We start from the raw sequence: 22726 nt of genomic DNA, 5'->3' as shown, positions 1-22726 counted from the left end.
GACACACCATGAAAACACAGCCATAACTCAGCCTAATCACATCCAGTCTGTGACATCTCATGTGGACATTTTGAGCTCTTTATGCATCCTTTCCATAAATCTGCGCCGCTCCAGACATCACCTCAGCGAACCACCAACAATTCATGGTGTAATTATTGTTACGGTGACAGAACATGATTTAAAGTGTTGTGCTGGCAAGAACAAGATTACATGTACAACCAAGTAGACAGGAGTCTTGCTCTTGGTTCTCTTGGGGCATGCTTACGTTGATTTGTTATCTGCCATTAACAGTAAATAAAATATACATGATTAATGTGTAAAGTTAATTACAGACTCTTAGTTTCATTACATTATATTACATTTGACTGCCCCAGGTGACACGTTGTCCTGACTATTTCATCATACAGTATTTGTCCCTCTCTCTTGCACTCAGGCACATGTACTGATTATACAGGTGATACAAATTAAAGTCTGTGAGGGTTCAGAATAGGTATTAGGGCCCAATCCCAGAGTCTACACTCACAGACTTTGAGGTGCATTCCTGGTAAGTCCAAGAGGGTTTAGGGCTGCACACTGTCAAATCATCGATTGGACGAGGACTCTCTCACGGACATTTTGAGCCTTTTATGGCCACTTTCTGTAAGTCCGCATTTCTGCAGCAACGCCTAAGGGAATTACCCATAGTTCAAAGCGTTGTAACATTATACACAGGGTTACTATGGGTGACCAGGGGACGCCCAAAAACGTTTAAAGTACACAACGATAATCAGGATGCTTATATTATTCTATATGCAATGTTTTTAACAGAAATTTTCTAAATCACTAACTAAGATCTGACATTTTCTCCTACAACTGAACTGAGCTCTACTTCAATCACTCCGTTTATTACTGGACTAGGGAATTGTGTGTGTGTGCTGTGTAGTTCATAAAATGAACACCAGAGGGCAGACTTGACAAAGACACTGCCCTCCAGCACTCCCTGAGGGCTTCTCTCCGACTGTGAGGAGGTTTTATAAGGACATGGAGGACATCTGCACATTGGACCTGGAGCATGCACTTATATTCTTTCTGTATTTGGTCTGCGCCTGTTTTTCACAGTTCATTTTAGGCTAAAAATCAATATTTTAGAGAAGAGTATTCCACCTCCTCCTTTGCTGCAACAGTTTGTGGATGACCCTTTCCTGTTTCAACATGACGATGCCTCCGTGCACCAAGTGAGGCACATACTGTAAATGAAAGGTTTTTCTGAGTTAGATGTGGACTCGACTAGCCTGCACAGAGTCCTGACATGAACTCCATCCAACACCTTTGGGATTAACTGGAACATAGACTGTGAGCCAGACAGTATTGCCCAACATCAATAGTGCTCTTGTGGCTGAACTGCCACAAATCCCTGCAGCTAACATTTGGAAGGGAACAACACTGGAATTAAATATTCAACAATCACATAAGGATGGAGTGCTTCACATACTTTTGGCCATGCAGTGTACTCTGAAATCTTTTACCCCCCTGTAGTTCACTTACATTTTAAGGCTTACTATATATAAATCTAATTTATAGAACATACAACAAAGACTTGTAACAGATTGATAAGTTGACAGTATTACAAAAGCAAAAAAAGCTGTCAATCAAACCAACAAACTACAAAATCAAGACTTTACGACAGCGTATTAACTGTAGCACCTTGTCAGCGGGAGTCAGCCGTGTCCAGGGTTTGTCTGCCCGCCGGTCGTAATCCTTGGCGTCTGTCACTTCCACATACTCGTTAAAACGCAGGATCCGGCGTGCGACGAGCTCTGCCACTGTCGGCCTCACACTCAGCTACACACACAGAGGAAGAGGAAAAGATATTGACTATAAACATCAGAATTCAGGAATTTAAGTATGACTTATATTAAAGTCTAAAATACGGCACATGTGCTGATGTTTCATTTCACCTTCGTGCCCTGTATTGATTATCTTAAAACCTTTTCCAGGAAGCATCATTTATGACACAGCTGTTGTGATAGAGACTGAAAACTCCCACTCACTTCTCAGCTGAAAGAAAGTTTCAGTTCCATCTGTGTCCACTAGATGGACTGATTCCTCCACACAAAACATCTTTACAGCCTCCTACCGTGACTCATAAGGTGGAGCATAACATATTAGTCGCTAAATATAGCCTCACTGTGTCCTCTCTGTTCTCGCTCGTGTTTGTGTGCGTGTGTATGTGGTTGGTGTTTACATTACCTTTCTGGAAAGTCTCCTTTTAATCTCTTGCTTGGCTTCTTGCTCCTCGGTTTCATTCTTTTCTGCATGTAGAGAAGTGACAGAGTCAACTCACACCTTCTGGGTCTGCAACAAGCTTCTGCTTCTATTTATAAAGGCGGTTATTCGCCATGTTAAAGCATGCAAGTGGTTATGTGGTGGCCTTGACGTAAACGGTAAACTGTCTTCGTGGATGTACAATATGTACTATACATCTACGTGTGTGTGTAAACAGCTTGTCAATGACTTGGCCTGGGATGCAGGTAAACTCCTCGACCTCTAGCGGTGCCATCATAGGTTGAAACAGAAGCTGCCTGGGATTCACGGCACAGAAACCAGCCACCTAAGTCTTCTGTGCAAAACTACTTTTTTCTTTCTGTGTTTCTTCCCTGTCACGCAATAAATCTCATCTTGGTCTTTGGCTTGAAGTTGTAAACCGAACTAATCAGCAAATTTCGCCACAAAAGGTGCAACCACGCTAACGTGCCCTGTGAAGTTTTGGCTCCAGTTTTAAGACACTGCAACGTTTTGCATCTGTAGATCAGTATCACTACACCAGTCAGTTATAAAGGTGAAGGTTCAGTCTAGCAGTTAACAGCTGCTGTATATTTAATTACACCCCTGAAGAAATGAAAGTGTGCAGTCATGAATAAACAAAGGTCAAAGGGATGAACAAAATATTGTTCAGGTGACTTCCTTGGTAGTCATGTTTTTACTATTGTTGGAATTGAGTTATGTTACAAATAACCTACAATATACCGCCTACGGATTGGATGATTATCTGAGTCTTAATTTTATCCACAGGCTACAAACTTGTGATTGTGGGCTGTTTACTATTCCACTTAGCATAAAGCAACAGACATTACATAACCTACTCGGTCTTGAGAAGAAGAAAAAGCTGTTTGAATTGCATCAGTGAGGCTGAGAGCAACTAGACTTTGATATTGTAATACCCAAAGCTTAAATACCTCTTTTAAGTCTCTGAAATGCAAAACTGGCACGAAAACGGGCTAAATCCCTCGAGCGAAATCATTTAAGTTCTGCTCAGTACCATGACAAACAAAATTGAATGTTTGACAGTCTGTTTAATATTCATCAGGGTTGGTTGGTAGTGTGTAGATTGTGCACACGCAGCCTGCTAACTGACATAAACTAACCTCACTTCAACTAATGTGGTGACCAAAGCAAAGGCTGTATGAACCCACGTCCCGAGGCAGACTGTAAAACAATACAGACCTCAGTGTGACGGACCACATCAGGTTCTAATAGGCAGTAACTCATAATCTAGGCCGACATATCTGTCTCATCGATCTGATTAATGTGACACACAAGGCTGGATCTGGCAAGCTGCCTCCGACTAAAGTGGACAACTGGAACACCACAATACCTTGTTGTACCCAGGATCATCTAATACTTAATCTTAGAAATGTGTAGTGGTGCTGCAGGAAACGACAATGGCAAATGCAAGTTTCTAAGCAAATTCTACAGCCGGACGTCTCTCCAAAGTTTTAAGTTTCAGAAGTATGTCCAAAGAAGCCAAAACAAAGACTAAATGTGACAAGGCATATCCTGCCCTCAGCTTGACCAGCACAGTGGTGGGTAATGAAAAGAGAACACAATGCGTTCTGTGTCTCTAGATATTAGCTTGAAAATATTATTATCTAAAAAAAGGGGAGGCCCAGAGAAAAGGTTTGGGGACCGCTAGCCGTGGATCTGAACTTGGTCAGAGCCCTTATGGATGCAGTGATGGTGTACATTTGCACATGGCGAGGCAAGCAAAGTCCCCACGAAAGTAAAGGTAACAGCTGCTGCGACCAGGTTAGGGTTAGGGTAACTTGCCATTTTCAGCTTACAGGTTGCTAGGGTCGGAGGTCTTTGTTGCTTTTTCCCTTAGCAGCCGGGATTTTGAAGACGGTAATAGATAGACAGCGGAGGGGAGGACAGTGTTCACTGATATAGGCAGCCAGTTGCAGACTTACACCACGTTACTACATCTGGTGAGCCAGACTAACAAGCCACTGACTGATATAGATTTTCCTGCTACTGCAGTAGCTAGAAAATATACTAAATTACTATTTAAGTTTATAAACATCATGATAATCATCAAACTAGTACATCACATCATCCCCCACTTTAAAGTGCACTTCAGAAACTTACGCTTGAGGATGTTTCTCTGCTCCAGCTCCTCTGTGGTGGGTCTTTGGCTCAGGCGCCTGAGAAAAGAAAACTGTTTTCAAATACTCAACAAGGAGTAGATAAGAAAAGATTTACAACTTACACTGACTTCTAGAGAAAAACAACAAGCGTTATCACAGTGACATTTGTGTAAAGACAATTTCACACCCTTTGTTGGTGTTAAACCGAAGCCTTGCTGCCTCATCTGGCACAAAAGGCCAAACTAAACTTCAACACAGATTTTTTTTTAATCGTGCATCATTTGTACAAGTACACCGCCCACGACTACACCAATAAAATCTGCCCCACAGAGCAGCCAAATCTATGATGAAAAATCACACCTAGCTTCATTTTCACAGCATGCGGAGTGTGTGTGTGTGTACAAGTGTTTACCTGACTAGTTTGCTGCCTATCTGCTGGCGAAGCTCGTGCCTCTCTGTCTCGGAGCTCCGTGGCAGAATGTTTTTCTCCTCCAGCTCTCTCTTGCTGGGTCGGTTCCCCAGTTTGATGTTCAGGGTATCTCGTCGGCGGATCTTAATGGCCAGAGGGTCTGGAACAGAGACGCCACAGGGACAACATGTCACAGGGATCTTAGGGCCTCGAAACAATCTACGTTCGAGATCAGCTGCAGATAGTAATGGAGTATCGACCACTGCAACCATTACGTGATGATGCATGTCTTTGGAAATGAAGTATTAGTACGCTGGGAGTGTTCATCCGCAGATAAGGAGCGATGCAGAAATCATGTACAGATATGATTCTTGGAACTTTTTGCTCAATTCATATCAACTTCCTTTGAACTCTGATCAACAAGCTATTTTTGGTCGACAGAGATTAGCCCTCACTGGTATTACTACTGATATTTTCTGTTTCAAAGGCTTAGCTGTACCCTAAGTGCATATATAACTAAACAGCAGATTCATAATAAAAGCCTCATACAAACACATCATCATCATCAGTCACAAGGAGCTTCTCTAAAATGTTACGAAGGTGACATGCAGGCTTTTTCCTGTGTGATGTTTTACAAAACCAATGCCATACTGTTTGTGTACTCGTCATCTTCCTCGTCTTCCTCTTCATTACGGTAAAGGATTGGTCCGTCAGAGTCAGAGTCGCTCGTCTGGCTGTATCTCTTCCTATCGGGGATCACCGTCACCTCCGCATGCTCCGTGTTCACACTGAGGCCTTGAGGCTTTTCTGCTTGTTTCTCTGCTGACCTGCAGGAAACGATATCAAGACACAGTGAGCACACACATTTGCTGAAATCCAGAGATTTGTGAAAGCTGTTTGCACCAAAGGGTGATATTTTATGTTATTACATAGAATTAATTTAAATTGCACGTTTATTGCCAATCAGCTTACAGCTATGACTACATGTAGATAATGTATCATAGGGAATGTTTTACTAACTCTCGTGTTTTTACTTGATTTTTACCTCAGGCTGTTCTCCTCAGCAGACTCCGGTTCTCCTTTCTTCTTTTCGTCTTCTCCTCCCTCCCCTCCTGCTTTTCCTTGTTTCTCCCCCTTTGAGCTGCTGTCCGTCTCCTTCTCTGTGAAGGAAGTGTCCTCTGTAGCACTGTTGACATGGGGAGACTGGACTGTAGGTTTAGGAGCCATACCTTCTTGGGTCTCCTCACCTGCAGCAGAGGCCTTGGGAGCAGATTTAGGACTCGAAGCAGGTTGAGAACCAGCTTTACCTTCCTCTGTCTCCTTTGATGAGGCAGACTTGGTGTCAGAGGAAAGGAGCGAGGATTTTAACTCCCCATGCTGGCTAGGAGTCTCTGCAGAGGCCTTCTGAGGTACTGAGGAAGAGGTGGGAGTGTCCAATTTCCGGTTGGTCCTTGTATCTGTCCCGCCATTCTGTGCTGCACCGCTGGTGTCCTTAGACACACGAGAACGAAGAGTGGAGGTGGAAGCAGAAGCGTTTTTTGTTGTGCCTCCTGTCTTCTTTGGATGGGAGGATTTAGCTTAGCAGGAAAAAACAGAGAAGGGATAATTAGACTCTTTCTATCCTCCAGCTACTACTAAGGACATCAAGGTTACATAAACAGAAACTCTCTTCTTCTCTTTTTGCAGTCAATGTGGTTTTAAAACATTTTTTTAAATAATTAGGGAAAAAAAGTTCTGTGGGGACAAAATCAGAAATGCCTTATTGTCTCAGCTTGCAGGCTGAGCCCCAGCAGGGAAACAAGAGACACAGTTGACCAATCTGTGCTGCAAAGTTTACATACTGTTTATTATGCTTCAGCTCAGTAGGTTATTAGCTAGCTAGTCTGCAAATTGATGTTAGAAGCATACCTCTCACTGATGAATGTTTTTTTTGTCGCTCGTTCAACATGCTAACGTGCAGGACAAGATGTGGACTGGACAAAAAAAGGAGATTTTAGCATGAAAGTTAATGTGGGTTGCTGTTAAAAAGGCTGTGCCTCCTTTGTCTGGCTGTTAGTTGGTGCATTCTGAGTCGTTAGTCGGTTTTCTCCTGATAACCTGATAAAGGTCTACGTACCGAAACACAGCTGTCATGAAACTTAATTGCAAGTGAAGTAGACAGTGTGCGGGAGGTTTTTTTTTTTCCTGATTTTGTCAGCCCTCGGTCTTCTCCTACGCACATGTCGATCTTCAGGTGTGCAAAAACTGTACGCCACCAAATATGATTTAAAATAAAGCTATTTGATGGCTATGTGGGATTTTCATGTACATAAACAGAGGATTAAAAGGTATTTTATTGAATTAATGCAAAACTAAAACAGAAAATATTAAATATAATTTCTTAAATTAAATATAAAGTGTTTTCACACTTTATCTGGCCTGAGGCAGTCCTATTAGAACATGCTGCCAGGCACAATAGTTTTCAGTTTCTAAATGACCATCTGTTATCACATCTATAAAACTATGACTAATATAGAATAGTTAGTACTGAATGAAATCATCCTTTAAGTATCTGTGAAGCGTCTTTGTCTGCTGGTAAAAGCAGCCCGAGGAAATGGATGAACTTAAAAAGTTATTAAAACACTAATGAAACATCTTTTGTCCCACTTCCCCAATAACTCAACAAAAAATAAACAGAGGCCTTCAGAAAAGGCTGCATGAACGTCACATGCCATAGTCTGGGGTCTGTGGTGTTTAGTTTCACTATGCTGTAGTTCAAAGAAGTACAGCACACACACACAAACACACAGTGGTAACGATCATGCCCGAGCGTCATGCTATCAATCAAAACCACATGAGTGTGTCTAAGCTCATTTTATCAAGGCCATGCTACACTGACTTCAATCCCTACATGCCCTCTTACAAACACACACACACACACACATATATATACATTCACTGTAGGGGCGTTTACAGCGGTGGCCAGATAAATCTTCACTTCTGCTTTCTCAGAAAACAGACAGAGAGATCGTAACAAAACACTCCTACAGTTACTCACTTGACAGGAAATCTCTTCTAATGAGCAAACGACACTAGCAAGAGGGAGAGACAGGGAAATACCATTTTGTAGCCACTTGACAGAAACTTGACTTGACTAACACTTCAATTACATGAGGGAGCATACATGAAGCAATGGTTTACAGATGCAGATGACATGAGAGTGTCTTCTCTCCCTTCAAACAGTGATACAAGCACATTTTCCATGCAGGGCTGCAGGCAGGGAAGAGCATCCTCAGTCCCAACTAGCTGAACTTACCAGTCCCGCGACTAATGGTGTTAGTGCTCCGCGCGTAACTTTTAGTTTGAGTGGATGAGCCTGTCTTGCCTGTGGTTTTAGCTGTCTTTTTAGTCCCAAGGGCACCGTCTCTGTGCCTGGTTGTGGGTGCAGTGCCACCCGCAGTTTTGGAAGAGGCGGGCAGAGTGGCACTTTGCTGTTTTTTAGCTTGAGCGTCTCGAGGTCTCACCTGGTTTCCTCGGGCAAGAGGTTTAGTATCAGACCTCTCTGAGCAGATCAGAGGAAGCAGGAAAGAGAAGTAAGGTATTTAGCAGTTAATATAGAGATTGAAAGCAAGATGAAAGACGCAAACAGACGCACAAATTGACATGCAGACAAGCAAAGAAGAGAGACTGAAAGATAAGAGGTGGGGTGGGCTGATGTTGTCGATGGACGCCGATAGATCTGTTAATCTTGATTAGCTTTTTTAGTATCATGTTTTTTGTGTTGTGCTATTTACCTATCAAATTGTTGTGGTGTGAGTTGGTAGAGATGTTTGCCCTCTCTTGAATATAATGGAACTAGATGGATCCTTTATACTGGAGAGAAGGCAGACGTCTCTACAGCTCATCCTTCCAAAACTTAGCAACTTGCACCGAAGTAATCATAGATGGATAAATAGGACTACAGGTGAGTGGAAAAATATATATTTTTCTGATGCGGTAAACTGTCTCTTTAATCTTCCCCATCCTCCAGTGTGAAGGTATGTGTGCTCTGCTACTGTATTTGCAGTGTTTGTTGCCTGTGCCCTTCGGTTTATCGACAAATGAACAAACAAATGGCTCCAGGTTCAATGCTAACAGGGTTGAGATGAGAACAGCACAACACTTAAGCAGCATCAGACAGAGGAACAGCGGCCTGTCTCCTGAGGCGGAGGGAGGCATTAGGAGATCGCTACTGCTCTATTCAGACTGTGAATGCAGCCTGCTGCAGGCTGATGTAATGGGAATATCTATTTGAACACATTAAACCTGGTCAGAGATCCCACAGAGGATTCAATGTCAGCCAGAAAACTGCTGCCGATACAAATGCATTCCACAACCGAGAGGAAAAGACTTTAGAGCAACTGAAGTCTAAAAAAAGCTGCAACGTTTAGTTCGAACATATAAAAGTGGATATGCTAAAGGGCTGTAAAAGCCCCACATTCCAGAGTAACACGACGTGTTTCAGCACTTTCTGTGTGGGAGAATGAATTAACAATTACGCTTACATTTGTTCAACCAAATTAACTTAAGGAGTACTTCACACATTAATACCACTGTGGATTCAGAATAACTCCATGTCTCAGAACAAAACACTATTAACTTGGTGCAAACATTTATATGCCTGAGGTGTAAAATGGTTTCATGATCATTAAAACTCTGGAGAGAAAGAGCCTCTTTGTAACCAGCTTTTCTCCACGCTTATTTTTTTTTTTACCCCCTGAATACATTTTGTCCCCTTATGTTCCCTTCGCTGTGTAGAAAGGACCAGTTCTTTTGTACCAGTATCAATATCTCTATATACTGGTGGCTTTCCCATGGATGAGTTATGCGTTATCCAAAGTGTGGTCCATTGGATAACTGTGCTGGTATTCACATAGTGACTTTTTGTTGACAAAAGTTTATATATTACAGAAGAAAAGCTCTTGTGAGAGCCAGTAATTGATCCAGCAGTTACCTGTTTTGTCCTCTGTGTTGACGGGCCCAGTGGCCTGTTCCTCCTGCTGTGTCTCTGGAGACTCGATGTGAACTTTGACCTCCTCTGAGGTGACACTAGATGTCGCATGGCCATTCAGATTTTCACTGCTGATAGTTTCATCTAGAAGAGAAAATAAAACTGTGACTGTAATGGAAATCTTCTGCTTTTCAGTAATGTTGTTCGAAAGCAGTTGAAAGCTTTCAAGCAACTGTTTATACGAGCAACGGACACTGAAAAACAGGAAGAAAAGTGTTTTAAAAAGATCAACGTCAAAGTGACAAAGTGTCCATCTGTGTTTTAAGCAACTAACATTTTTTGAGCTGTAATTGCAGCTTCATCATCGCCCTCCACATCCACATCATCACAGCCATTTTAAATGCTGGACAGCGGGTGCATTTTGCTGCATCATTTCCTGTTCTTTATCCTCAAAAATCATGAAATACTGCAATGAGATTTTACATTTCACAAATGGAAATGTGGAAACAATAAAGAAACCTGTCAATGAATGATTAAACAAACCTTGGTCAACGATGAGAACTCCTTTCTTGATGAGCTCCTCCCTCGTTTGTCTGGTGGAAATCTTTCTCTCTAGAACTAAAACAACGAACATCACGGTCAGTGTGTGGTTCAACAGAGGGATTTTATGTGCTCTCCCTTTATCTAGTCTTATATATAAAATTCATTCACACATAAATCAACAAAACTATTGCACAACAGCTATTTCCCTCCCCTTATTGTGAACATTTTATGGCAATCCCCACTCTGCACTGCATGAGACACATCACAAATCAAGCCAGAGATGAAGTAATACAAAGATAATTCTGTCATCCTCCTACATCTGCTGTTTGCTGTTTTTTGCTCAAATTTCTTGAGAAGGAATCAATCTGCCTTGTTCACTATGAGTTTTCTCTACACAGCAGAGCCACCGAATGAGCACACTCATGGTTGAACCCACAAATAGAGCTCAAAGGTTAGTCAATTAATCAATCCGCATAAAAACAATAGGCAACTAGTTAGATAAACTTTTTCTGATACTCAAATGTGAAGATTTGCTGCTTTTTCTTAGTCGTATTTGATAGTTATCTGTTTATCTTTTTGTTCTGGGTGGATGTTTTGGATGAAACAAAGAATTTGAAGGCAACACCTAGTGCCTAGTAAAAAATAATGGGAATTTTCACCATTTTTGACATGCGCTGGATTGAAAACCAAAAGATTAGATTCAACACTACACTCAAAGCCAAATACTCCCAATTCTAAATGTAAAAAGTGTTTATACAAGAATGGCACTCAGTAGAGCTGCAACCAACCCACCAGCCAACCAACCAACCACCCACCCACCCAACCACATATTTATCAAAACAAGCACCTAAAAGGATATGAGTGAAAGACAACAAGTGAAAACATAACCTAACTGGCAGAGCTAATAAAGCTATGTCACCATCCATAGCCACCATTACTGAACGTAGTATTCAACATTTAACGCTCTTGTATAGCTTTAAATAGCAAAGGATTTTTGAACAAAATCCAGAAATTGCCTTGACATCCCACCTGAGCAAACCTCATCAGAAGAAGATAATCAAGAGAAGAAATCACTGACTAAAAATGAAAGGGATTTGACTCCAAAAGTGCTACAAGAGTGAGAAACATAAAACACTCTCAGGGTTCACAAGTTCATCCACAAGAGCTCCAGGTGTGATGCGCTCTAGCTGGCCCTCTGACATAGCCTCAAGTCAACTGACACGAAGGCATTAAACCTTCATACAGATACATAAAGGAAAAAAGGTCAAGTGCACCTGGCAGCTGTCAAAGAGTCTCTGCTTTCTGTATTCACTTTTTGATTTCCCAGCCAAAACTTCAGGAATGAATCAGTGAGAAACAAAGTGTTCACTCTTCTCCTTTTAAAGCTCTTCTGCTCCAAACACTGCTGCTGTTCACACTTAATGTTCAACATGCATCCAAAAACACAAGCCATGCTGTTGCTTTAGGAGAGCACATTAGAAGCCAGTCGTCGCTTGTCCATACTGTGTCACACAAGACAGCCTACCTTTGGAAAGATCTTGGAACTTGTCGCTGGTCTTCTTCTTCCTCCACTTCCAGGGTTTGAACAGTTTTCCTAGAGACGACAGCTTGCCTCGCTGCTGCCGTGATGCATGGGCATTCTGGGTATTGGTGGCGCTGTCCACCACTACATCACAGCTGGCCAGGGATGATGATTTCTCCAACCCATCAACTAGAAGACACACACGGAGGAAAAACAAACATGACATTAAAAATCATGATACAAGCTCCACACACAAGCATGCACCACAGATCTCTATATGGACCAGAGGGTTCATGTTTTGTGATACATGGAGATAATACACCTACTGGGTATCTATTTATAAATTGTATAAAATGAATTATTAACATAAAGTATTCTAGTAAGATCTAATGCTGGACTAATGTGTTCACTCATCCATACTGCAAAACACTGACTAGTTTCATTATTATTCCTGTTATTACATGAAATGAAGAATGTTGGTGAAATTTGAGGGCAACTCACAATAAACTAGTATCAGGATATGTATTCCACATCAACATGCCATGAGGGCACATTGAGATTTAGGTCCCGCTACAGTCATAATGTATGTTCAATACAAGTTGTTACACAGACTAACCCTTTAAAAATGTCTGGCTTAGCAAAAGCTAAAAAGAAAGGCTTGAAACTATCGTCATGAACGATATCGAGGTGTGTTGCTGCATCAATAACTTGTTTAACTCTAAAACTCTTTTTGATGGCTAAGCGGGAATATCATTTCTAACTCTGTCCCAGCACAGTATTTGCAGTGTGTGTGTGTGTGTTTTGGCTAGATCCATGTCCTTCCACAACTCCTCCTCTTCCCGTTGAAAGATTAGAAGTGCTGTGAACTCTCTGGAATACTGCAGACAGTGTGCGGATGGCGTGTGTGTGTTTAAGTGAACGTGCATGCTTGCGCGTAGCTTCACAGAGGAAAGAGAGGTGGTGTGTGATTCCTCAGATTGAAGCAGAGGAAGGTTTTTGTTTTTTCAGCTATATAACAGCTACTGCTGAAGCCTGCTGACTGTAGGGAGCCCAGCGGGGATAAAGAGAAGCATTTCTGCATACAAACCTTCCAAGTACTTTTTCCCTGAATCTACCAATTTGTTCTATTGAATTACTTTAATTCATTCAGTTAGAAGGAGGAGAAGTTATTGTAAGAAGTGGGAATTTAAGTTAGTTATTACGGAGGACAAACACCCACAGTGTTAACAGCAGCTGTGTTTCAAACTAAAGGGGCTGACTGAATTCATTTCCTAAAATTGATATTTGTTAAAGGAGTACTCCATAGATTTTTTTTAACTACATGAAATTACTTATTGTATTATGTTATCTTTTAGTGTATTTGATGTTTTAATATGTACTGTATGTATTTTATGAGCCATGCAACAGCGAAAGACAAATTTCCATCATTGCCTACATCAATGGACAATAAAGTTTTTTGAATCTTGAATCTCTAGCATTGCATTCCCATTAAATTGTTAGACTCATTACAGACAATTTTAGTACCAAAATTGATGCAGCAGAACAACATACTTTTCAATTCCACACATTTTTAATCCTTGTCCAAACTTGGTGCCTACATTTCCCACAATGCATTGGTTTGAGATTCTGTGTTATGCTAGTGGTGGCTAATGTGCATGAGGAACAAGCTACAGAGGTCTAGTAAGCTCACGAATTTCTAACTCCACACACCTAATTTTGAAAATGATTTATTTCCAAAATTGTGGTCTCAAACTACAACTTGCGCTTACGAGGGACCCTTCCGGCGCCACAGAATGCTTTATTCACCTTTTTCACTTATGCAGCAGCAGACCTGTAAACAGACATTTGAGAGGAATTTGTCAAATCTACCACATTCTTATTTTGATGCCTAAAAAGCTATTCCACCATATCAGCATTTAAAAATGGGATGTCCCATTTTGCACAGTTTCATTGGATTCGTTCAAGTGATGTCCCTCTTTGACATATCTAAGACATCAGAGAACGAGACGTTTGGTGTCTTAACTTTTGGCTGACAGATTAAACATTTCTGTGACTGAATCAGATGTTTGCTTTGTGGCTGCTGATGGGTCAAGATGTTACAGTCGAGTCTTAACAAACCTTCACACAGACAAACTGATCTCGGCTCATGTCCTTCTCAACAACGACTGACAGAAACATAATAAAGGTTAAGGTTTGTTAAAAGGCAACATTGTTTTCGCAATTCTATCTAAGAGGCTTATGCAGCAACATGGTCAGCAGAAATCTCCCAGATTTCACACAGACCAAAGCTGCAAACACACTCAGCAAAGTTGGCTGGATGAACCCGACGCTCAGCACATTTAACAATAGGCAGGAAATAATTATTAGTTAGCTAAACCAGACCACCAAAACCACTGTATGAAAGATAAACGAACACTGTAGTTGTAATATCTTCTCACTGGACATCTCTGGTGGAGCAACAACATATCCTAACCTTCGGCTGAACTGAGAACAATCAATACCCTCTCATCAGCGCTGACAGACAGTTGATGCCAATGCTAGATGCTGGTGGCCATCTGGTGCTCAATACACCTCACTTATGGACATGCGCTGAAGCTGAAGAGCATAAATTGCCTCTGACTGCTATTTACTGGGGATGGCCGATCAATGTATTGTCTCAGTAAGAGCATACTGAATTACATCAAATGTTGAGATAAGATTTAAAGCATTTGGCGGTCTGCAGGGCGATAAATCACAGCATGACAGAAAACTAGGCAGGTATGAGTGCTCTCAACCGGATATGATCACCCTATGACCCTCCCTGCTGAGGGACGTAGCAAAAACAACATGCACATACACAGCGTTGCAATTAAGAGCACAAAAACCCAGAGCGAAGACATGGAAAAGTGCAGTGCAGAGCGCAGTACATGCTCTCCCCAGACACCAATTTAGTTGTTTCTCTCTCTCTCACACACACACACACACGCATCCACACACACACTCTCATTTCCTGTTCCTGTGTTGATATCAAATCGCAACAATAGGTGCATTTCAGCAGCTGCTTTGTGCCGCTAATGATGGGAAAATCAGTAACAGCGATTATCATCGCCATTATCCCAACTATTAAACCTCTAGTGGGAACCAAACAAGGACAATGGACAGACTTATTACTTGCAGAGCAGAGAAGTGAGAAAGAAAAAGAAGAGAAAGGAAACACAAACCGGGGAGAGGAGACAAAGAAAGATTATTGTTAAGGTTAGAGAACAGCGAAAAGAAAATAGGAAGAAGAGAAAGGAAGAGACAAGAATGGGCCAAGAAGACGACAAATGACTCATCACCTTTTTCATTTCTTTCTGAACAAATCCTTGAGTTGGTAAGACAAACTAGTGGGTACTTTAAGAAAAAGAGGAAGATTCATGCGGCGTGTAGCAATACAGGAAATGAGTCTCTAGTAGCCTGCATTCCCATGACATACACATGCAGTGCAAGTTTTTTGAGTTATCTGTCAGCCACTTTATTATACTTTCAATTGATCCTTGCCCAACTCTGCAGTGTTCATTACAGCATCAGTTATGTTCCCTTTGTCAACAGGAAATCCAGTAATCATGTCCTCTAGATAAGGGGTTTCGCAACCTTTTTGACACCATGGATCAGAGCAGAGCTATCATTTATCTGACGGACTGGGAGATGGGGTGGGGGGTGCTTTAAAGTCTTGTGAGCTTGCTATTTTGGAGCATTTGCATCCCGAATGACCATGAAACTGAATTTTATGTAGCTGTCGTCACATCTGCTGTTGAATTTGGCTTTTTTCTGCATAGTGTCTCCATTATCCTCCCTGTCTGCGGGCCTTTTTTCAGCACCGGTAAAAAAAATACTTGCCTTTGACCCACATGTAACATAACCAAAAGTGTTTCATTGTCATATTTAAACTCTAAACATGTGGTATGTAATAAATAAGTTGGCTCTAGACCAGTGGTTCCCAAAGTGGGGAGGATGGACCAAGGAATGGCAAACAACAAAGTCAGGTGACATTGTTATAGAGTAACAAAGTCCATGAGGTCAGGGTGGTTGGAAGGTCAATAAAACATCCGAAATAAATGCAGCTCGTTTACTGTTTCCAACCAACAGTCAATGTTTTATATTTTAAAAAGGTGCAATAATCATTTTCTTGACTGAATAAACAAACTGCCCTCAAAAGGACGACACTATTTCATACGGTTATACTCTGTTAATATTTGCAGGAACCTTTTAAGTAGCCACCTTTCCAGCTTCAGACATTATTGTGAGGACTTTATTCTTCTCTGAGAATGTCTTGTTTATTCAGTTTTCAAGATAAATAAATTTGAACTTGTATTATTAATTAAAACCTTATTAATATAGCCTTCTGAGTCAGAATTTCTTTTCCAAAACTTAACTACATAGTACACCTTTAAAGCATGACCACTTAACACAGATCTCCCAACCTTAACCAAGTATTTATTTTAGCCCAGTTCAACTCTAACCAAATCATCTTTGTGCCTAAACCTAACCAAACTTAATACCATAGAGCTGTCACAAGTCAGATTCACTCTTAAAGAGATTTACTGACGTTCCCTCTGGCACCACGCCCCTGAACTACGAGGCAGCATCACGTTCACCCACCCACCCACATTGCCTACTTCACACACCCCACCCTGTGAGAAATAAATACAGAAATCAAGTGTCAGCAGCAAGGGAAGTGACAGCATGAACCACTATAAGGAAACAGACTGTTAAAGATTAAAATAAGCTCAAAGCCACAGAAAGACCAACTTGTACTCTATAAGAAAAGAAGAATGAGAGCAGCTGGGCTTGCTCCTTGATACAACAGTCAGTATTGTGTTCAAGCAAACCAGGGTCAATTCTGAAAATTTAAATCCGTTTATTACACAACAACTGCAAACGTCTGCAGCTAAACTGCAATCCTGCTATTCGGGCAAGAGGGATCTGTCTAAGAAACTGGATAGCACTGGATTTTTACCCAAACAACACTGTCTTCAGCTCTTTAACGGCACCAGTGTGGCTCCAATCCACCTCGGGTCAACTCAGGGATGTTATTTCGCCTTACAACTGCTGATTCTCCTCCATGATTCCACACTGCACGGGGGCGTTTTATTTTGAAACAGATGACTCTCGATGTCATGCTAGAAGGGTGAGTCAGGGTTTGGATACATAGCAGCTGTGGAAATTTTGTGGGGTCATCAGAAACACTACTTGAGACACGACAGAGAACTCGACAAAGTAATCCCACGAACATTATTGTTGTTCAGCACAGGGCAACTACACTAAGCATATCAGATGTTACACTGGTTTAACAGCTGCTCAGTTTTTTATCAATTTTCCATGGTATGGGTGACACATGTTGTCTGCCATTGTAGGGTTAAAGTGGCTTTGTATTGTGACATAGCCTGCAGGATTTTTTTTAGACGTTATAGCAGGAACATGTGTTGAGGAGGAGGGGAAAGGGAGAGGCTTCCTTCCTTCACTACAAGTCACCAGGGAGGGAAGAAACAGGCGTCATGAATAGAGGAAGAGGGATGAGGGGGGAGAAAGAGGGAAAGAGAGACAAAAGAGAGGAGAAGAGAAGACGGAGAAACAAGGGGAGATGTGGAAACTGAGGTGGGGCAAAAAGAATAGAGGAGGGCATAAACAGAGAAAGGAAAGAAGAAGAAAATGAGGCAACAGGAGGTGTTGGATGAGAGCGGAGGGAGGGGCGGCGCTGGGCATTGGCTGCAGTTTTAACACTTGGGTCATTTCTTCCAAATCGTTCTCCAACATGAGCCAGAGGAGCACACTTCTGCTTAACTCATGACACTCACAGGACCGAGCAGCGTGGGTTAAGTCAAGAGTAAAACCTCAAAAAGAAATCAAACAGGAAGCTGCAGCTTTACAGTGTTTGAACGCAGAGTCATAACTCATTAAGGCTCAGAGGATATCATTTTAATGATAAGACCATGACAGAGTAATTTCCCTCTCCTGCTTAGTGCTGCACATTCAGCATTTAAACCACATCACAGCCTCGTTATGTAACCAGTAATGAAGCCATGCAGAGCATGTAGATCATAGTTATAGCTCAGGTTCCTATGCATGCATGGTGGCTAAGTGTGCTACAGAACAGTTTTGGGCTTTACTTTCAATGCTGACGGTGTTTAAGGTCCAGTTTTGTTTTCATACAGAGACATTCTTCATTGCTTTTACCTCACTGCACTAAAAAATGTGAAATGTTTACTTTCATGGCTCATGGACAGAGTGAGGACTACAGATGGCAGGGAAAAAACATTTTAAGTACTGGGGTACAACACATGCTCACACTCCTGTGCTGTTATTGGAATCACTCAAGTTAAGTTCATGTATTTCCGGCCCTCTCCACCAGTACACAAGTATGTTAAAACATGGCTTTTCTTTGCATTCTGGCCTTTTGTACACACATAAATGGCATTTCAGGTCACTGAACATGGACCTTTTGGAAAACTCCTTCCAGGGTGGAGGTATTCAGAAACTCCTTTTGCAGTGTTTACGTCTGGATGAGCAGAAACTGAGATTTTTGGAAATGATGATGCAGACACCCACGTTCTCTTCACAATCAGTGTGTGTCGCATCATTTGCAAGGTGAGCTTGGATTATGTATTATGATATCACGGAGTATTTAAGTTACACTGACGGAATGAATGTCTTATTGTCGGTATTAGAGAGACACAAACAGACATTGAAACACAATGATGGAGCCAAAATTGGCTGCTGACAATGTTTTAATAAAATAGCATTATCCAGAAGGATTATGTTAAGTACAGTGACGTTTCCCTGCCTCATCATTTTAGTTGTGTTCTTGGAAAAAACTGTCTCAGCCAAGGAAACCTGTAACATTCATAAGAGAAACTTAAAGTAGAAGTATGTTTAAGTAAAAATCATAGTATTTTCTGTTACAAAAAAATCAACCACAGAGTTGGCAATCTGTTTCCTGTTTAATTTCCCTGAATGTGTGCAACCTCTGCTGTCTTTGACTATTGTGAGTGATGTCTGTAGTCACTAGTAGTGGTCAGGCTGGTGACAACTTAAAAGGAGAAACCTGACTAATTAAACAGAGAAACAATGAGTGCAGATACTTGGAAACATCAACCGACAAAAAAACACAACTTAGTGGCAGTTCTTGAACTTTCGATAGTATAACCTGATCTTCTAGAGCAGGTTGACTGACGGATTTAACAAATGGGGCAGCTCTATTTGCTGAGGAAGACTGTGTGATATGGCCAAAGACATCCAATCAAAGTGGAAGTAAACAAGACTAGGAGTTCAATGCTGATGTTAATACCTAAGAAGTATTGAGGTTTATCTTCATCTGAACACATTTGGGAGATGCTGCACTGATGTTCATACACCGTCTTTACAACCATCACCATCAAAACATCAAATGAGAAGAAGAGCGTTCAACCCTCTGAAACCTTGAGAATCTATAGCGAGGAGAACTGAAGCTGGCACTGCTCTGCTTTTACTTTTATTTGTCACCAATCTCTTTACTAAAATGACTGTTCCTCTAAAAGCAGTGATTCATAGTCATGTAGTATGTAGTGACTTGCTGTTTTTCTGTTGTATCAGTTAGTAAATTTCAGTCATTTGCATTCACTTTGTGCTGCAGGTGTGAAACTGTAGCCCTTTTCACACAGAGGTTCTGCATTAACGCGGCCTTTGTTTGTTCACACTGAACCAAGCAGCGCTCGCGTATAAAGCCGCTCCAGTGTGTCATTTCATACAGCATGCCGGCGTTGCAGTACCAAAAGGGAAGTGACGATACACATCGCAACATTGGGATCGGTGTGGTTTTTGTGTTTTCTTATCGGTGCATATCGGCCAACATATTTTCCGATATCGATAAATCTGCCATAGGCCAATATCAACTAATAATATCGGCCAACCAATTTATCTTTCAGGCTCTAGTGACAGCTTACACTGAGTAACTGATGCAACTATTTTGATTTTCAGACAATCATTTTTCAAGCAGAAATGGCACTTGATGGTTCAGCGGTGAATTTGCTTCTTAATTAATGGAATATTTTTGATCAGACAAAACAACACATTTTATAGGGCAAAAAATGAATTGATAAAATGAAATAATAATCATCAGAATAATTGATAGTGAATATAATCGTTAGTTGGAGCCCTAGAATCATCAATCAGTCGACCAACAGAGAAGTCTGCAACTATTTTGATAATATTTAAAGTAATTGTTTTTCCCGGACCACTCTTTTGTGAGCATTTTGCAGCTTTTCTCTATTTCACAGCATTGCTAACAGATTATATTTTGATTTTGTACCGTTTGTTGGACAAATAAAGCTATTTAATAACAGCATCTCGGCCTCTTGGGCTTGTGATTAGGGGTAGACTGATTATCAGTGTTGGACGATTATCAGGCCGATATTCAGCATGTTTTTTCTGTCAGATAATTAAAAAATGTGTGATGTTGGATCTGATACACCATCCTCTCACACAACAATATGACCAGTTACATGTCACAATTAATGGCCTATATATGTATAAATCTGCAAGGTAACTAGTAACTACATTTATCAAATAAATGTAGTGGAGAGGAAGTGTAGGTAGCAGGAAAAAGGAAATACTCAAGTAATGAACCTCAAAATTGTACTTAAGTACAGTACAAGAGTAAATTCAACTACTTGGTCCACTCCATCACTGGTTGTTCAAAATTTTGACACAAAAAGTTTCATGTTTACTGCGAATGAATGATGATGTCTAACAATGGACGAGCTGTATGGAGTCATTTTACGTTTATATGGTTGTTTTTTCACATTTTCAAACAAGTCCCCATCTACTTCAGTTGTTTTTTTTTTTGCTGTGAAGCAAGAAGCAGAAACTTTTCTGTGGACCACGACACTTTACCCGACTTTCCATCAGCACGGGAATGTAGTGTGACTACGATTTCATTTTTGGGAAGACTTTTCCTTTTCCTAGGATCCAAACATTAGCTATCAGCGGCCCTGAAAAAGCCACATCGGCCGATCCCTAATTGTGATTAACCATTTTTCACAGTTTTCTGACATTTAATAGACCAAACGCTCTGTCTATTAATCTCTGCAGCCCAGAGGTGGTACTCCAGCTCTTCTTCTACTTAATAATCAAAATCTTTTTGGCAACTGTCAGACCTCAACGATGAGTGATGGGATTTCCTGTGGAGCCTTGACACAGACAGACAGACAGACCCACTTGTTGACTTAAGACATGTCAGTTAATAGGTTCCTGCCTGTGATTTAAACGTAAATCCACTGAGCTAGACTGGCTTTTCCAGATAGTCCCTCTGCTCAATCTCTGCTCTCCTCTGGGTAAACAAAACTGGTTCAAAACTTAAGCTGCTCTCTGGACTCGTGTCAAACTCGCCTGCTTAAATACATAAACTCACATCAAAAAACAGCCAGCAGCAGCAAAAAACAATGCAGCTTTTTATAAACAACTCTCTTGAGTTACACAACACATCCTGCTTTAAACAACTGGCTGTTTCACTCTTGGGCAACCAAACGCAAGCAGCGATAAATTTAGACACGCAGCCGCGAAAGTGAAGTGATGCAAGTGAATTAATAAAGCAGTTAGCTAACTCCCCATTAGCATAAAACCGTTAGCGCTTCGTTTGTGTTGAACTGCGTGGAAGTTTAAGTTTAAACTGTCCGACAGAGGATGTTACAGACAGACAAAACGAGCAGACATCCTGGGTAAAGATAGTGGAGTGTGTGTGTGTGACAGAGAGAGAGAGACGAGAGAGGAGGGAGCTCACACACTCACCGCTCGCAGGCTGAGACACGGCGGACACGGCGGTCTGACCCATATTCAGCTTCTCCGGAGCACCGAGCCCCCCACCCCCGCCCCAAAGATCCCCGCGATCACGGCCTCCTAACGCCGCGTAAATCCCGCCCGCAGCCGCCGAGTGAGTTCATATCGAGAGACTAAAAAGTTTCAGACCGTCGGTGGCTGAGTCGCTGGAAACTTCACTGAGTGACTGACTGGGTCGCTACTACGTCGTTACTTCCCCTCCCACCTCTCCTTCCTCCTCCGGCGAGCAGCTGAAGAATGCCTCTCATTCCTCCCGTCAGATTAAAGGGCGCTGCTGGGGTCAAAGGGTGGCGGGGTCCGACACCCTCAGACACCGCATTACACTGGCCAGGACCAGAACATAATGGACGGGAGGGTTTAGTTTTTCAGCAGTGGTAGTTAATGCAGCTTCACTTAAAGGGGCACGTTGTAGTTTTGGAGAAGAAATTTTACCAAAATTCAAACCCAGAATTTTAATGTTTACAATATTAATGAGGCAATGATACAAACTCTTTTCTATAAACTGAAGAAACAAGCTGTTCTCGCAGGAAAATAAGGTCCCCAGAACAATGTTTGAAGCTAGAAAGGTGGCAGGGTCCGCCACATATAAACAAAGTGATAGTTTGGGTCTTTCGATGTGGGATTGTATGAGGTACTTATTATCCCTAGGGCTTTGTGCTGCTGAAATCATACCAGCAAACATATTTTAGCCACCTAAGATAAGTCCCACCTAAAAAATATATATCCGTTTAAGTGTAGCTTTACGTTGCCGTTAAACAGCCTTTTTCTTTAGCACTAAAGGGGGAATGTAGTGCCAAAGGAAAAGGCTGTTTGACATAGCGTACACTTAAACGGCTGCTGGTACAGTTTCAGCAGTACAATGCTCTGCCTCCTGCCAGTGCTGCATGCTGCTTTCCACGCTGGCGGCGAGATGACGGCCATCAACTGCAGGTAATACACTGACTAGGGGTAAGTACCTCATACAACCGCACATCAAAAGACCCTAACTATCACTTTATGGTCGGGTTGTTTATTCTGTTTATTCAGGCGTGAAAACGAAGAGAGTTTGT

General features: G+C 41.6%; 1 protein-coding gene across 4 annotated transcripts in view; it reads right to left on the bottom strand.

The window, feature by feature from the left end:
* phactr2 (phosphatase and actin regulator 2) overlaps positions 1–22726 on the bottom strand; it is a 48839-nt gene that overhangs the window by 5563 nt on the left and 20550 nt on the right. For 2 of the 4 annotated variants that reach the window (XM_084376140.1, XM_084376142.1), the window contains 10 exons: positions 11850–12035; positions 10325–10399; positions 9785–9925; positions 8108–8353; positions 5858–6389; positions 5464–5639; positions 4816–4972; positions 4405–4460; positions 2230–2291; positions 1684–1821 (listed from right to left, as the gene is read on the bottom strand). In XM_084376140.1, the coding sequence (XP_084232266.1) occupies positions 1684–1821; positions 2230–2291; positions 4405–4460; positions 4816–4972; positions 5464–5639; positions 5858–6389; positions 8108–8353; positions 9785–9925; positions 10325–10399; positions 11850–12035 (1769 nt within the window). Of the gene's footprint in view, positions 1–1683; positions 1822–2229; positions 2292–4404; positions 4461–4815; positions 4973–5463; positions 5640–5857; positions 6390–8107; positions 8354–9784; positions 9926–10324; positions 10400–11849; positions 12036–21629; positions 21913–22726 lie in introns of those variants that run through there. The other 2 variants (XM_084376141.1, XM_084376143.1) reach the window with 2 other exon arrangements.

Source organism: Pagrus pagrus (assembly GCF_965226575.1).
Source record: "Pagrus pagrus genome assembly, chromosome: 15".
NCBI lineage: Eukaryota > Metazoa > Chordata > Actinopteri > Spariformes > Sparidae > Pagrus > Pagrus pagrus.
The sequence above is the reverse complement of the archived record's forward strand: the minus strand, read 5'-3'. Positions and strand labels throughout refer to the sequence as shown.